The sequence below is a fragment of the Gekko japonicus genome, unplaced genomic scaffold (assembly GCF_001447785.1).
Source record: "Gekko japonicus isolate JY-2015 unplaced genomic scaffold, Gekko_japonicus_V1.1 scaffold1649, whole genome shotgun sequence".
In the NCBI taxonomy this organism is placed as follows: Eukaryota; Metazoa; Chordata; class Lepidosauria; order Squamata; family Gekkonidae; genus Gekko; species Gekko japonicus.
In genome coordinates, this window is record NW_015160262.1 from 274,557 (window position 1) to 289,797 (window position 15,241).

Genomic DNA, 15,241 nt, shown 5'->3' on the forward strand with positions numbered 1-15,241 from the left:
CTTTCCTGGACTGAGAAAGGTAAATAATTTGTTATACCACATATTAGGTTGCGTAAGTGACCAAATTCCTTGCTTGTGGACAACTGTCATAGCTCCGTGGCAGACTGCATACTTCATACACAGAAAGTTCCAGATTCAATCCCAGTATCTCCAGTTTAAAATTTTGTTTAGTGGGACTAGGAATGACCTCAGCCAGAACCTCTGGAGAGCTGCTGCCGGTCAAAATAGATAGTCCTGAGCTAGATGGACCAATGGTCTTGACAGTATAAGGCAGCTTCATATGTTCATGTGCCCTAAAAAAATAATCAAGCAGACTTAAACGGAAGGACTTGGTTTTTGTATCAGTATTCATATCATAGTTATATGGAGCTGTGATGCCACAATCTTCAAGTACAGTGTCCCAAATAAGGGGATTTTGGTTTGATTGTAACCTTGTGTATTGTAGTTCATTGTAATCCAGTGGCCTATGCTGAAAGGGGGGTTGGAGAATGAAATTCAAATCCTTTCTCCCCAATGGAGGAGAGGATATCTCACTGAAGGCTACTGGCCCCATTCATCCTGTAGGGCAAATTATACAGTAGGAGGAATGAGAGAACAACCCTCCACCCCCATTCAGCTCTGTGTATTCTACAGCTGGCTATCTCTTGATACTTTCTTTCCCTTAATAGTTCTTAGATAGGCATAAGTAATGCATTCAGAATATGATGTGGCACAGTGTTGAGGCCCTCTGCCATTTTTTAACCACCAAATGTCAGGGGCAATCATATTTTTGGCAATAGCTGCAAACCTGTATCAGTTTATGCCCATATCCCATTGATTTTATTGGGGTCTACATGTCTCCTAACTTGGCAGAGGGTTGTGGTTGATCTTGTTGACACATGGTCCCTGCTGCTGCTTGTTTTCTCTTTTGCCTTTAATAAGAAATGTATCATTTTTTTCCAGGAATGAAATGTTGAAGACCCAGCCTACCTGCACTGAAGATGTTACAAAAAGATGTGGGGTTGTGGCCCAGTGAAGCTGTATGCATATATACAAAACTGGAGGTGGAGGTTTCTTTGGCAGTCACTTAAAATGCTGCTTAACTGGGATACTTTTTGGCTGTAGTCACAGCACAGCTTCTTTGGATCACAATCCTAATCTTAAATGTTTTCTTATAAGCAAATGTGTACATGATTAATATTTTTTTATGTTTGGGTAGGAGCTTCTTCGAGATCATGTCTTAGGTCCTAATCATATACAGTCGTATTCCTGGCCACCGATAGCTCGTGGGTGTGATTCAGTTATCATCTCTCCTGAAAATGATCCTCTTGTGTATCTTCCACCACTCATTACATTCTTGCAATCAAGAAGTTGCTATGTGTCACTGCCGGCTAGGAATGGTGTAAGTAGAACATTCAGTTTATGTTGAGACAGCTCCTGTGTTTCAGCAGAGTCCTGAGGAAGTACAGGGTGAGTTAAAACCAGTGATGCAAGTGACTTTCTGTGCTTGTTTATTTAGAGAGAGAAATTCTGTGTTTTAAGCAGGATCAGCCTTGGGTGGAATGAATGTGAATGCATGGTATTGGTTCGGCCAGCATTCCTAGAACGTGTAAGCCGTTGCTTATTAGTCTGTGAGGAAAAACAATCTTTTTTTCCAATAAAACTAGAAGATTGGGTCCTACAAGAAGCTGCTTTTAAAAGTTCTATGGTCAAGATATAGAGATTTACCTTAGAAAAGTTGGGAATATGTTGGGCTGTATGACTGTCCAAAAATTTTGAAGAAAAATTGTTAGGTAAAGTAATCTTCTTAACTCACTTGTGTGAAGGGGATGCTTTTTGGCTCTCAGTGGCCTGTTTTGTGTCAAGCCATCAGTTTTGGTCATATAAAAACATCTGATTGTTTTTACATGAACATTTTCAACTCACACTGTGCTTAGGTTATGCCACAGATGTAAAATCTGTCCTTAGCAATACAGGTCTAAAGAGAGACCTGAGAGTAAAGGAAAGGGCCCAAAGTTATCTGTAGAGATACTTCTCTAATTTCATGAAACCAAACAAAAATATGTATAAGAATGTTCAAGGCAGAGGTGGCAGCAGAAAAGCAGCTCCTGAAGAGCTTGATGAAAAATGACTAAACCATGGTAGAAGCCATTTTCCCCCAAAGGGCTTTAATACAAATAGTCAAAGATCTATACTCTGAACAGTGGCTTCTGTAATTTTTCTTAAAATAAATTTGTCCTGATTCACAAAGTGTTTCTGATTTTAACTGTATGGATTGAGGTGTGTTTCTGTATTATAGCCAGTAGCATTAATCATATGCCCTGGATGGAAGAAAGCTGAACAAGTATTTGAGTTACTAGAAATCTACACCCGTTGTTCTAGGCCTCTTCACCCCCAATTGCTTTTACTGGGATTGAACAAAGAAGAAATCAAGAGCATGAGACTTCCAAGAGGATGTAAGGACAACTTGATTGTTAAAAAACATGAATGAATTTGAATAAATAAATATCTAAACCTAGGTTTTAGCAAACCTAAAACACAATCATGAATATAGAAAATATTAAACAGCCTATCACAAGTGTGGCTAAGTAAGTGCAATAGAGTCTGGGTGCTACAAGGCAAAATCCTATGAAAACCTTTTGCTTCCACATTATCTAACTTGACAGTATTGGATTATGTTATATACAGTGCAATCCTAAAATGAGTTGTAGTCTTCTAAATCCACTGAAGTCAATTGGTTTAGAAGGGCATAACTTTTAGGATTCCGTTTTTTAAACAGTGTAGTAAGTCTGAAAAGGGGGGGGGGGATTCTTTGTTGTTCTTCATATTGTATCTAACAACCTTGTTTTTATATGCCTCAACCACATCTGCTTCCTCATTCTAGCCAAAACTTTCCAAATGATTAGAATCTGGTTGGTACAGCATATGTGCCATTAACGTACCATTTTGGAGTGTGGTTTTTTTTCGTTTATAGAAGTACAAGACAAATTAATCTGGGCAGAAATCTTACAAACTGGTTGCCCTAACACAATAGTGTTAGTGTATTGTTTTGATGGCACCCAATTGTATGATCAAATGGTTACTGTGATTTTTTTTTTAAAGTCCATGTAGAATGGTGTTGGCACATAAAAATAATAACACAGCGCACATGTGTAAATTAGCTAAAAAGAAAATTTACTAAAGTATTAGGGAGGGTTACATGGAGAAATAAAAACAATAAACTGTCTAGCTGACTAAGCTACATCTTTCTAGCTGATGTCAGGTCCAAGATGGAGACTTTGGCTACACTAAACTCTAAAGCAAAGCATTGTAGAGCCCCAAGAATATCTACGTGCAAAATCTCAGATTACATATCCCAACTATGAACTGACCAATGACCAGGCTAAAAGTGAGTTCATTATGCATAGACCTTCCCCTTCTAGCCCAGGAACTTCTACTCGACACCCCATAGGTCGTAACTAACTACCAATTAGCATAGATAAACAGGTCAACTCTTTCATGACATCAGGAACAGAATTTGCCGATACTCCAACAAATGGACAGTTGCACATATCCAGTTGTTGTCCATAGTGATCCATCACATAGAATACAGGCAAAAGAAAAAAAAATTATATATGCAAGCATTTAAAACACTACCACAAATACAGAGTAACAGGCAGGGTAGCTGCAAGGACTTTGAGAGGGGCATCTAATTTCCCCCTCCAAACTATTTCTTTTTTCCCTTCCCTAAAGTTTCCTATAGTCTCTCCCCTTTTCCTGCTTCCTTCTCTTCCCACCCACCCACCAGCCAACCTACCTTTATTTGACCTGTCTTTGGCTTTCCTTCCTTCTGTCCCTGGCAGCCTCTACCCTGTACTGATGTCTTTCTTTCAACTTTGTAGGTGAGGTCATTATAACAACACCTCATAATGTTCTGCGGCTGCTCGAATGCCACAGTTTACTGTTCCTCAAGCTTTGCCATCTTGTGTTTGATGAGGTTGAGGTGCTGTTTTCTGAAGCCAATGAACAGGTGAGTGTGGTTGTGTTCATCTGGTTTTGAGCAGTGTTCCCTCTAAGCTGAGTTAGTGTGAGTTAGCTCACGGTTTTTTAGCCTCTGGCACACACATTTTTGCCTTAGCCCAGAAAGGATGGCTCCAGAGCAAACTAATTTATGCAGTAGCCAAATGGCTCACTCACAACTTTCACGCCAGTAGCTCACAAAGCAGAATTTTTGCTCACAGGACTCCACAACTTAGAGGGAGCATTGTGTCTAAGTGCTCCAATGTGCAGTCAAAGTATATTTTAAGGAAAGTTGCATCTGGCTGGATCAAGACTAAATTTTCGGCTGACAGAAATGCCTTTCATCAATGGGACAGATCTTTCCTGTCTCTCCCCTCCTGCTGCAGCCCATTTATCTCCCCAAAATGCTGCTCGTGGGGGACAGGAAACCTTATGGAATGGCATGAGGGACAAATTGGGGATCAGCAGCAGCAGGAAGGGTGAATTGGCAGAAATGACACCTCCCCTTCCATTATTGAAAAATCTAGGCTCAAGACTCTGAAGAAGACAGAGTCAGGATTCAAAATGATCCAGATAGGCTGGAACAGTGGGCTGAGACAAATAAAATGAATTTCAATAGAGAGCGGTTCGAAAGTCATAACAACTTACGAGTAGATAAATGGGTACCTGCCTTAGAAGGCAGGGAGCACCCTCCTCCATTGGGAGGTGAGGTGGGAACCTCAGCAGCATCAGTTCGGCGAGCGGCAGCGGAGTGGCATGTAATGGTGGCGGTAGTTGAGGCGGTGAGTGGAAGAAAAAGGAAATGTGACATCTAGCAGTGAACCGGCGGCGAAGGAGGAGCTCGGAAGGGGTGAGGACGCTCGGCGCAGGTGCGGCGGAGCCTGAGGGACGGAGCCAGTGCCGTGCCGATGCGATCAGCACGACGGATGGGCCCGCCAACTCCAGAAGATCTCCCGAGGAGCCCGAAGAGAGCGGAGGGAAGATGCTGACCCGAAGTCGAGAAAGACGTGACGAGCTGAAGACACGTCAACTGAATCCCACCGGGTGCCGTTAGGTAGTCCCGCCCCTAATATGATATATATATATATGTGCCCATAGATAGGGATAATACAAACTATGTAAGCCGCTCAGAGACCCATGGGAGGGGTTCGAGCGGGGTAGAAGTTGAAGGTAAAATAAAATAAATAAATAAAATAAAGTGCAAAGTCCTACACTTAGGTACAAAAAAATCAAAGGCACAGATATAGAATGGGAGGGACTTGACTTGACAGCAGCACATGTGAAAGGGATCTGGGTGTTCTGGTTGATCACAAGCTAAACATGAGCGTGCAGTGCGATGTGGCTGTGAAGAAAGCTAATGCAATCTTAGGATGCATTAACAGAAGCATTATGTCCAGATCACGGGAGGTGGTAGTTCCGCTCTATTCTGCTATGATCAGGCCTCACCTGGAGTACTGTACCCAGTTCTGGGCACCACATTTTAGGAAGGATGTTGACAAGCTCGAGCGTGTCCAGAAGAGGGTGACTAGGATGGTGAGAGGGTTTGAATCCGTGTCTTATGAGGAAAGACTGAAAGAGTTAGGTATGTTTAGCCTGGGAAAGAGAAGGCTTAGAGGGGATATGATTGCAGTCTTCAAGTATTTTAAGGGCTGTCATGTAGAAGATGGAGTGGATTTATTCTCTCTCGCTCTGGATTGCAAGACTAGATCTAATGGGTGGAAATTACAAGGGAGTCGTTACTGACTAAATATCAGGAGAAACTTCCTAACTGTAAGATTGGTTGAGCAGTGAAACAGTCTGCCTCGGGAGGTGGTGGATGCTCCTTCACTGGATGTTTTCAAGCGGAGGCTGGATGACCATCTTTCGGGTATGTTGTAGGGCTATCTTTTGGCTATGCTCCTGCAGAGTGCAGGGGGTTGGACTAGATGACCTGCAAGATCCCTTCCAACTCTAACATTCTATGATTCTAAGTCCAGATGGTGTTCCCACCAAAATCAACACCGATACTAATTATCCCCAAATATACATTGTTCAAATGTGATTCCTTGTTACAGACATTGTGGTAACTAAAGGGATATATGTGAAAAGAAGAAAGAGCAGGTGCAGAGTCAGGAAACCCTGTGCTTTACATGAACCAAAGACCCAGTTCCTTCAAAACTAGCCCTAGAATAAAGCTACTGACTAGATGATTAAATTAACAATTCTGGTTCTCTCATCACCACCCAGCAATAAAATTACCTACAGCTTTGCCCTGTTGACAGAATGATAACATAATTATTCCTGTTCTGTAGATGTTAAATATTTTAGAGTATTACAAAAACCACCTCAGCATTGAAGAGAGGGAATCTGCACCACGGCAGATAGTTGCTATTGGAAGTCATTGGAACAAAAACTTGGAATGTTTAACCCAAGAGTTCATGAATGATCCATATGTCGTGATTACATCCATGGAAGAAGCGGCCATATATGGGAATGTACAACAGGTAAAAGATGTTATTTCTGTTTCGTGTGTGTGTGTTTCATAACATTTCAGTAAGAGTTCAGTGGGTGTGAAAAGCTAGCTGTGGATAGATAGAAGTGAAATGGCTTGTGAGCAGCAGAGCAGCTTGAGAAGGGGGTCTAGGTAGACAGTGGTTTTGCTTTTGAATGGTTGGTTAAGCAAAATGAAAACATTATTGCAATATTGTGTGAACAGCTGAAGCCTAAATGTGCCAAGAGGAGTTGTTGGAAGTAGAGTAGGTTATAGAGATGGACAAAAAAATTGGATGGTACCATGTGTTGTACATTTTGTCAGTTCCAAAGACAACATCAAGAGTGGTTAGTATGAAACCTTCTGTTAGATCAGGTGTTGTATGTGACACCTGTTAACAAACTGAATAAAATATTAATGGGATGGGCCCTTTCAAGGGCTTCTTAAGCAGGTAACTTTATACATAAGATTCCTGTAGGTGAAGAAGAGTTTTGAGGCATGCTCCTAAGTTTACCACTGCCTTACTAGAAAACAACGTTGCACTTACCTGTAACTGTTCATTGAGTGGTCTTCTCTGCAGGCACACATGAAACTTCGCAGTCACAGGCCATCCACAGAAAAGATTTCTAGTAGACTAGGAGCATCCCTCCTCCCTCTGGTGCTTTCCTGCCAAAATGCTCACATGACCAGGAGGAGGGGCGTTACTCCCTCAGTTCTCTCCATGCCGCCGCTGGAGACCCCTAGAAAACCAAAGTTCCAGAGAGTTCACAGTGGGGCAGGAGGGATGGATGTGTGTCTGCACAGAAGATCACTTGATGAACAACAGTTACAGGTAAGTGCAACCTTGTTTTCATCGTCATGGCTTCTGTGCAGTCCCACATGGGAAGATTAGCAAGATCACTGAGTGAAGGAGGTGGGTGTGAAGCTCTCAGAAGGAGACCACTGAGGACCGCCTCATCAACAGTTGTTTATCGGCACAAATTGACCTTCACCCAGAACTCTCTTATACTGGAGCAGTAAGCTCTGTGCAAGTGTCCCCACCAAAATCCATGTGAGAATGTGGTAGAGAAAAAAGAGCACTCTTTTGAAAAGCGCCATCATACATAGAGTGGCAATGAAGGGCTCTGCACTCAAAACAGTTTGATAGCGTCAACCGACCTACAAGGATGGGTTGTGTGAGGACACTGACCATGAGGAGTGAGATTCCAGCAAGACATCGCCTTTTGAAATTTCATGCATGGAGAGGGTATAAGTTAGAATCCTATCATAAATGAGGCACCATGTACGTGCCAAAAATAAAACAAGGGGTTATACCCCTCTTTTGTAGCATGCTTAGTAATCCAACAAGGAAAAAATCAGTGTGTGTGTGTGAGGTTTTTTTGTCCAAATTAGTTGTCAAAAACATTCAACAGCACAAGAAGCAGGGTCCAAACCTTGCTGCAGTTTCTGTAGAGACTCTCCTCCCCACTTAGAGGTGCAAGGTCTGGCACTGCAAGAGGTGATTGCCACTCAGAAAAGTGGGAGGCTACTGCTACAATGCAGGAAAGGAGATGATCAAAGTATTCATTTGTCAGCAGGAGTGAGAGTAAGCAGATCTGCATGATGGTAATGAAGGCAGTGAAAATAGGTGCGACGTGGCTAAAGAAAGGGTGGACACAATGCGTCACAAGGAAAAAAACGTGTAGTCTGCAGAGCAATCTGTGCAGCAATATAGGCAGAGAGAAAAAAGGCATAAAACAGGTTGTCTTTGTCAGGGATTAGAAGTGCATTCCTTAACGACAGGGTTATTGTCAGGAATAAAGCATAAAGTCCAGGGCCTGGAACGTCATATTGTGGGACCATGCCAAGTAGCCCAGACCTCCAATCAGAATACCAGGGAACTGGTGTCTGCTAATCAGTTGAAACATGATTACAGTGCCTCATTTAACTCTGTGGAGCGTTTGGACTAAAACCAGAGACAAAGTAAATATGCCCATCATGTCAAGATAAAGTCATGTCAAGACAATTCATATTGCAGAACACCAGGAGTTACTGGGAAAGATTCCCACACATAGCAAAGGAGCCATCGGAGATGGCACTATTTCCAGAAGATCATAGACAAAAGAACTGCTATGAGAGAAAGGACCATGCTGAGACCACATGCATGATGCATATTAGGTCTGTCTCAGAAAGAAAGAAAACTAAGTCTGGGCATCCGTGAAGGGTAAAAGACACATCAAAACAACAGTTTTGTTTATGGTGTCACATATAGATGTGTAAAAATGCCAGGAAATGCAGCAATGGAAGCTGAACAGAGCTGACAATCTTAGTAAAACTGGCGGGGGGGGGGGGGTAGAGGCTGGGGGGGGGGATTCAGGCATGTTGCTTTGAAAAAGATCAATAAAGACCTGTCAAAGTAGCAGGGAAAATTTAATATAGGAGCCTTACATAGGCCACATTAATCTTTGCGCACATTGAGAGGCAGCTAAGTATAAACCCAGTGAAAGGGAACTTTGGAATTCTACCACTGGAAGCTTCACTCTTCAAAAAGAGGGGTACTGTCTGCGGGAACAGTAGAGCGGTCAAGACACAAGACCGCCCAGCAAAAGATGTGTGTTACGAGTTACCGGGTCTGGGACTATCATAGGCTTCTCTTCAGATGCTGCACCGAAGACAGAATCATTTGAAATCATATCGTTTTTCCTGTCCCTGGGGGGAGGGGAATGCAACAGAGCACCTTAAATCAGTCTTATAGTGGACCAGACCATTGGTCCATCAAAGTCAGTACTGTCCACTCAGACTGGCAGCAGCTCTTTAAGGTGTCTGGCAGAGAAAGGTCTTTCACATCACCTACTGCCAGACTGTTAACCAGAGGACCAGAGATTAAACCTAGGACCTTCAGCATGCCAAGCAGACACACTTCCACTGAGTTATAGATCCTCCCCATTTATTATTAAATGGAATGATATAATCAGTTGGAGACCAGTAGCCCTCATGAGGAGAGGAGGACAAATTGTAGGATCTAAGCCCACCAAATGACATAGGTGCACACAGAATTGCAGGAAGCTTGGTGGACAAAACAGCAGAGGTGAAAGGATCCTGATCACCAGAGACTTTGACAGTAGGAGATGCCAAGGATGGAACTTGGTCTCTCGTACATGGAGAAAAGGTATGCAGAACCCTGAGACATCACATTAAGTGAAGGCGGGAAAGAAACGTGACTCAGGGATCCAACAACAAGCCTGTTATTGCCTCCAAAATGTTGTCCGACTGGATAGCAGAATTCACAGCCTCTGTGAGGAGGTAATTTACTTTAATGCTTTGTTTTGTTCTGTTTGTTGCTTGTTTATGGACTAGGGTAGGGTAATGAGTGATCCAAATTAAAGGGACAGATTTATCATGCAGATCACCAGCATAGGCTGTCAGCCACAGTGCATTAAGATACGTTCAAACAGAATAGTATATAGGTCATATATACTGATTTATAAATTAATGGGAAAGTGCAGTATAGAAAGAAAAACAAAATGCATCCCATCCGGATTTATTTTAGATCATTAATACTCTGCACTGGTTAAATAAAGAGTAAGCGGTATTTGTGGTATTTGACCTGTAGGCCAACAGGAATAATATAGATGACCCATAGAATCAAGAATACAATCATTGATTGTAGCAGAGGATGCAACAAGAGCAAATTATCGTTTGCATGTTGGACCCTTGTCTATTAGGGCAGCTGTTTTGAGAAGAAAAACATATGCTGTCTTTTAAAAAGAGTGGTAACGAGTCTATCCTACTCTGTAACTTAGACTCAAAGAGTATTATAGCACTTCTTTCTTTCTTTCTTTCTTTCTTTCTTTCTTTCTTTCTTTCTCTCTCTCTCTCTCTCTTTCTTTCTTTTCCTCACTAGAACCCTGCAAGGTAGGGCACCATGAAAATCTGTGAAGGTACAAGGTCAGGAAATTGTAACATAATTGGATATTTGAATCTGGTCTCCTATGGCCAGACCAACACTTAATCCACATATAACACTGGGTCTTGCTGTGAACGATGTCACATAAGAGTGACTTGCACGAGCTAAGGAATCCCCCAATTCATTGACGGTTCTGAAGGATACCATGGAACTGAGAGGAGTGGCAAACTACTTAGGCTTGCCTCCCAGAGCATACTTAGCGATTAATTCTGAGTTCTCCATGAAGATGGAAACAGTAAGCCTTGCCTGTGCTTGAAATAACACCTGCATTGAAAAGCCCTGTAGGGTTAAGTATCGGTGCTGAGAGACTGCAGCAAGGCGGTGTGTCAGCCTTTAAAACTAGATCTTAGGAATAGGGCTTGGAGCGGAGCTCAGCAGAGAACTGGTTCTGACTTTGGAATCCAGGCACTCCTAATAGAGTAAGTGGTCAAAAATCACAGCAGGACTTAAGCAGAAGTAGTCTGTTGTCTCAGGACATGGGTAACAACATGAAGGGGAAACTCTGCCCACTTCAGCCACTCTTTAACATTACAGAAGCTGAAGAGGTCCAAACAACCCCAACTAAAGGGCACAATACTATTCTGACATATAATACCTTCCACAACGGGACACAGAGAATTGCAAGGCTGTGTGAACCCATGCCTCCACAGATTCCACTGTGAACCTGAGGACAGGCAGGGAAAGGTTCCTTCAAAGGTTTAAAACGGGCCTTCATGAGGCCACACTTCCAGGCTTCTGGTCAGAACTGACAGAAAGGCAGAGAGGGGGAAAGTTTCTTTCAGACAGGCAGCCTCTGCCAGGCCACGTCTCCTAGCCTCTCCCCCCCTCGGCACCGAGAAAAAGGAGGGGGGAGGGAAGAGCTTCTAGGTTGACGTTGACGTTGAAGGCGTAGAGGCTAGAGACACTTTAGGGAATGACTAGGCAGAAATGCTTCGATGTCGAGGGGGTTGTGACTCCAAGGCACACAACCGAAGCCCATGAAAAGAGCCAGTTATTCTGAGGCGCTGTCTACAACACCTCAGCACGGAGGGGGGAATATGCCTCCATTCAGACTGCTGGCACACAGGCGAAACCTCCTAAGAGGGTCTAGCTCCCTTTTTTTCCACCACACCTCAGGAGAGGGAGGATGCCTTATCAGGCTGCTGGGCACACAGGAGAACCTCCGAAGAGGGCCATTGAGGCTAGGCTCTTTTTCCACCCCTCCTCACAGGGAGGGAGAAGCCTTTGAAGAGAGCTCTTCTGAGTCCAGCTCTTTCCATACATGCCTTCAGGGGAAACTGGTGACAGCAAGAGCAGGCAGCTCTGCTGTGTGAACCCCTAGGCAGCCAAGGCACAGAGAATGACCATTGGACACTTACTGTGAAAGGTCCTTCTCCTCTGAGGAAAGGAGGACATCTTGCTGAGTGATTCCCACCGTCCAATCGGGGAGGCAGGAACATTTGTTTTAACTTCCTGTTGCTTGCCTGTGGGAGTCGCCCTCTTCAGTTCTGGTAACTCCGAAAGCGGTAAGACTGTAAAGCCAATTGAAGGAAAGAAAACAGACAGACAAGAACAGAGCGATAACCTAGATAAGGAAAAAACAGGCAAACAGTACTTGTGAGACAAGAAGTGTACCTGCTGAATAACTAGTTTGACGATGACTTTGGGAGGGACAAGATGTCCTCCTTTCCTCAGAGGAGAAGGACCCTTCACGGTAAGTGTCCAATGGTCATTCTCCCTCTGAGGCGGAGGACATCTTGCTGGGACGTCCAAGAGCAGTGTCCTCATTTACGGGGTGGGTCATCGTCTTCCGAATCTAGAATATATTGTAAGTCACTTCCAAAGGCTGTGTCAGCTAAGTCATAGAAGTTCACCTTAGAGTGCCCTACACAGGTGGATATTGACAACCATGTGTTCGCCTTGCCTATCTCTTTGACTGTAGCATGTTTGGTTAGGGCAGTGTTGGTTGTGGCACTTTGAACTGAGTATGCAGTGATCCCAAATGGTATTTCAAATATTGAGCTTTGTATGCTTCAATAATTTAGGTCTTAAGGGTACTGCCGAAGTCCAAATTGACATCTTCCTTCATTCAGCGGAGAGATAAAGATGAATAAGGAATCAATTTTAAGCGTACATCTTACTTCCAAGGCCTGCTGCAGTTTGTCCTTTGGATGGATAGGATTCAGGTGAAATGAGGAAGACTAAAATCTTCTGGGACCTGTGTGTAAAGTACTGGGTTCGCACATGGAGACTCGGACTACGATATGCTAACTGTACGCGTTTATTGTACTTCACAACAAGACAGAGAAACCGGCCCAGCAAGGACCAACTATATAAACTCTACCTGGGCACACCCACAGTTCCATTGGGGGATTTGAATTTCCCTCCAAGGTCCTATTGGAGGACTCAAGGTGGTCTAGGATCCTTGGTCCCTATTGTGTTTGGAACCAAGCTAAGGACTGAGGCCACAGATACCTAGTGGCGGTCTGCGGACATAACACTGTGAAAGGTCAAATTTGCCTTCGGTGTAAAGGCAGTATCTGTCTTCATGACCCTTTTGTCTCTATGGAAAACTCATTGTTCAGGCTTGACTGAACAAGTGCCTAGAACAGAAACCCTCCTACCTGAGGCGCCTGCTACAAGAAAAATAAGATTTTCATCCTCAGTGGAATTTCTTTAATAGGATCAAATAGTGTCTGGCGAAACCGAGAGTATGGTACAGAATTTCTGCATTAGAAACCTTCATCTTTGTGGTGGGTCATTTAGAGCAGAACCCCTGGGAAGGTGGTAAGCTTGAAGGTGTCTGAGGCGACCATGGAACAGAGGTAACACCATTATCAGAGTTGTGGCTTGACATTGTAAAGGAAGAATCCTTGAGCCCATCATGTCTCTCTTATAGAAAGGATAGAAACTTATTTAGTCTTAGTCTTCAAAAGGTCGCTACCCTTTCTCCTACTCTGCCCGATGGGAGTCTTCCTTAAAGTACTGTAAATTAATCTAGCCGGGAATCCATTGCATTTTGTCAAAAAGCCTAGACGTGGTCACCTCCCTTGATCTCCAAGCAGCTAAACATAGCCATGCTGAATGTGGAAGCCATACCGGACCTTGTTGAAGTGTGTCCAGTGATACTGGGAACATTAGCAGTGGTCGGTTTGCCCTATCCTGAGGGTCAGAGAATCATGGTCACTGAGGACAATATGGTTCTAGTATTGTGAGTGCTGCCTTCTGGTCCTTGATCTTCATGAGCAATTTTGAAGGAACTGCTGACACTGGGAACTGCTGACACTGGGACGGGGGAGGTGATAGGCAAACATAGGTCACTTGGCCACTGGGATGTTAAGCCTCGGTCGCTTCGGCCAATGGAAGAAGAAACATGGTGGAGGACCAAGTCACTTGAAGCTTGTTTGATGATGTCAGGTTTTTCTCCACCCACGTTATGATCTTGATAGTTTCCTTGTGGTAGATGTTGTTGGTCAGGTTAGTACATGTTGACCAAGTATCTGTAGGCTGATGGTAAAGGAGGGCCAGATAAATTGTCTGACGTTCCAGGGGGCTTGCCTTGCTCCCAGACCACCAACCCTGTCCTGGTGAGCCTTCTACTGTTGTCCACAATCAGGCAGACTGGAGACTGAGAAAGATCTGCTTCACCTCCAAGATGCAATGTTTCCTTACCTGAAAGGGATTGAGCGTTCTTGCCCTCCCACTGAGACTGGTCTTTACTGTAAGGAAGCCCTGATGGAAAAGGTCCCCCCTTGGTCATAACTTGTAGTTGGAAATGTCTTGGAAGCTGCTGTAGTGGTCTAGTGTATAAGCAAGTTGTGACCATCCTGACTCCTAGGTGTTGTACTTTCTTAGTAGGTGCTAGAGAACTTAACTGAAGATTGACCAGGAATCTGTACTTCTGTAGACAGCATACAGTTGTTTCTGAGTCTTGGTGCACCTTGGCCACAGGGTTTGACCACAGGCTTTGATCTGATCAACAAGATCTACTGAAGTCAGATACTACTCTGACTGAAAGGACTCAGTGATGGATCTGGAGACTCCATTCTGAAATATCTTAATGTGAAATGTCTTAGTGTACTCTTGGGGTATTTTAAGACTAAACTGCCCTTCAATTTCCATTCCTTCTTGTCACCATGAAGGGGGAAATCTCGTCCCCCTTTTAAGGGAGGAACAGGTTCTATGGCCCGAATGTCAAGAAATGGTGTATAGTAGCAAGAGTTCTACAAGCTTTTTCTGACCCTTGTGTGTGTGGCGGGGGAGGCATGTGGTGTTCCAGTGGTGTTTGAGGAACTCCATGGAGTATCCTCTGGTAACATATTTGTAACAACCAATTGCCTGCCTGAGAGTCGAACTACATGTCCCGGAGTATAGAAAATGTGTCCCCCCACCACCAGAAGGGTTTGAAGTTATGCTTTGAATGGCTTATGACCATGGGTTGGTTTATGGTTTCTGCTAATAATTACTTGTTGAATGAACCTTTTCTGAAGGGTTGTCTGGAAGAATCCCGGTTCATTCTTCTGCAATCCTTGTGAAATCTCAGAAGGACACAGTGGAAACTAAAGAAGTAACTCCCAAAACTTCTCTTGTCAGAATGGTCTAGTATGTCAGGTTTCAATATAAGTCTTGTTGAGAGCGTCTCCAAATGGTCTGACATTTTAACAAGTATAGGTCATACCTATGGAGTTAGCATGTAGTGAGATGAGCAAAGGTGGTTTGCTATTGCCTGCTTTGGCAAAGCAACCCTGGACTTCCTTGATGGTCTCCCATTAAAAAAAAACAGTACTGATCCTGCTCACCTTCTGAGACCCGACAAGATCAAGATATCTTGGGTAATTCAGGTTAGGCATCAGTTGCCAAGCTCTGAG

General features: G+C 43.7%; 1 protein-coding gene across 1 annotated transcript in view; it reads left to right on the forward strand.

Moving 5' to 3' along the window:
• The window catches only part of TDRD12 (tudor domain containing 12), a 65,499-nt gene that overhangs the window by 13,700 nt on the left and 36,558 nt on the right, over positions 1–15,241 (forward strand). Inside the window, exons 10-13 of the mRNA XM_015414832.1 lie at positions 1,199–1,381; positions 2,279–2,435; positions 3,861–3,988; positions 6,270–6,461. Coding sequence (XP_015270318.1) covers positions 1,199–1,381; positions 2,279–2,435; positions 3,861–3,988; positions 6,270–6,461 — 660 coding nt within the window. The remainder of the gene's footprint in view (positions 1–1,198; positions 1,382–2,278; positions 2,436–3,860; positions 3,989–6,269; positions 6,462–15,241) is intronic.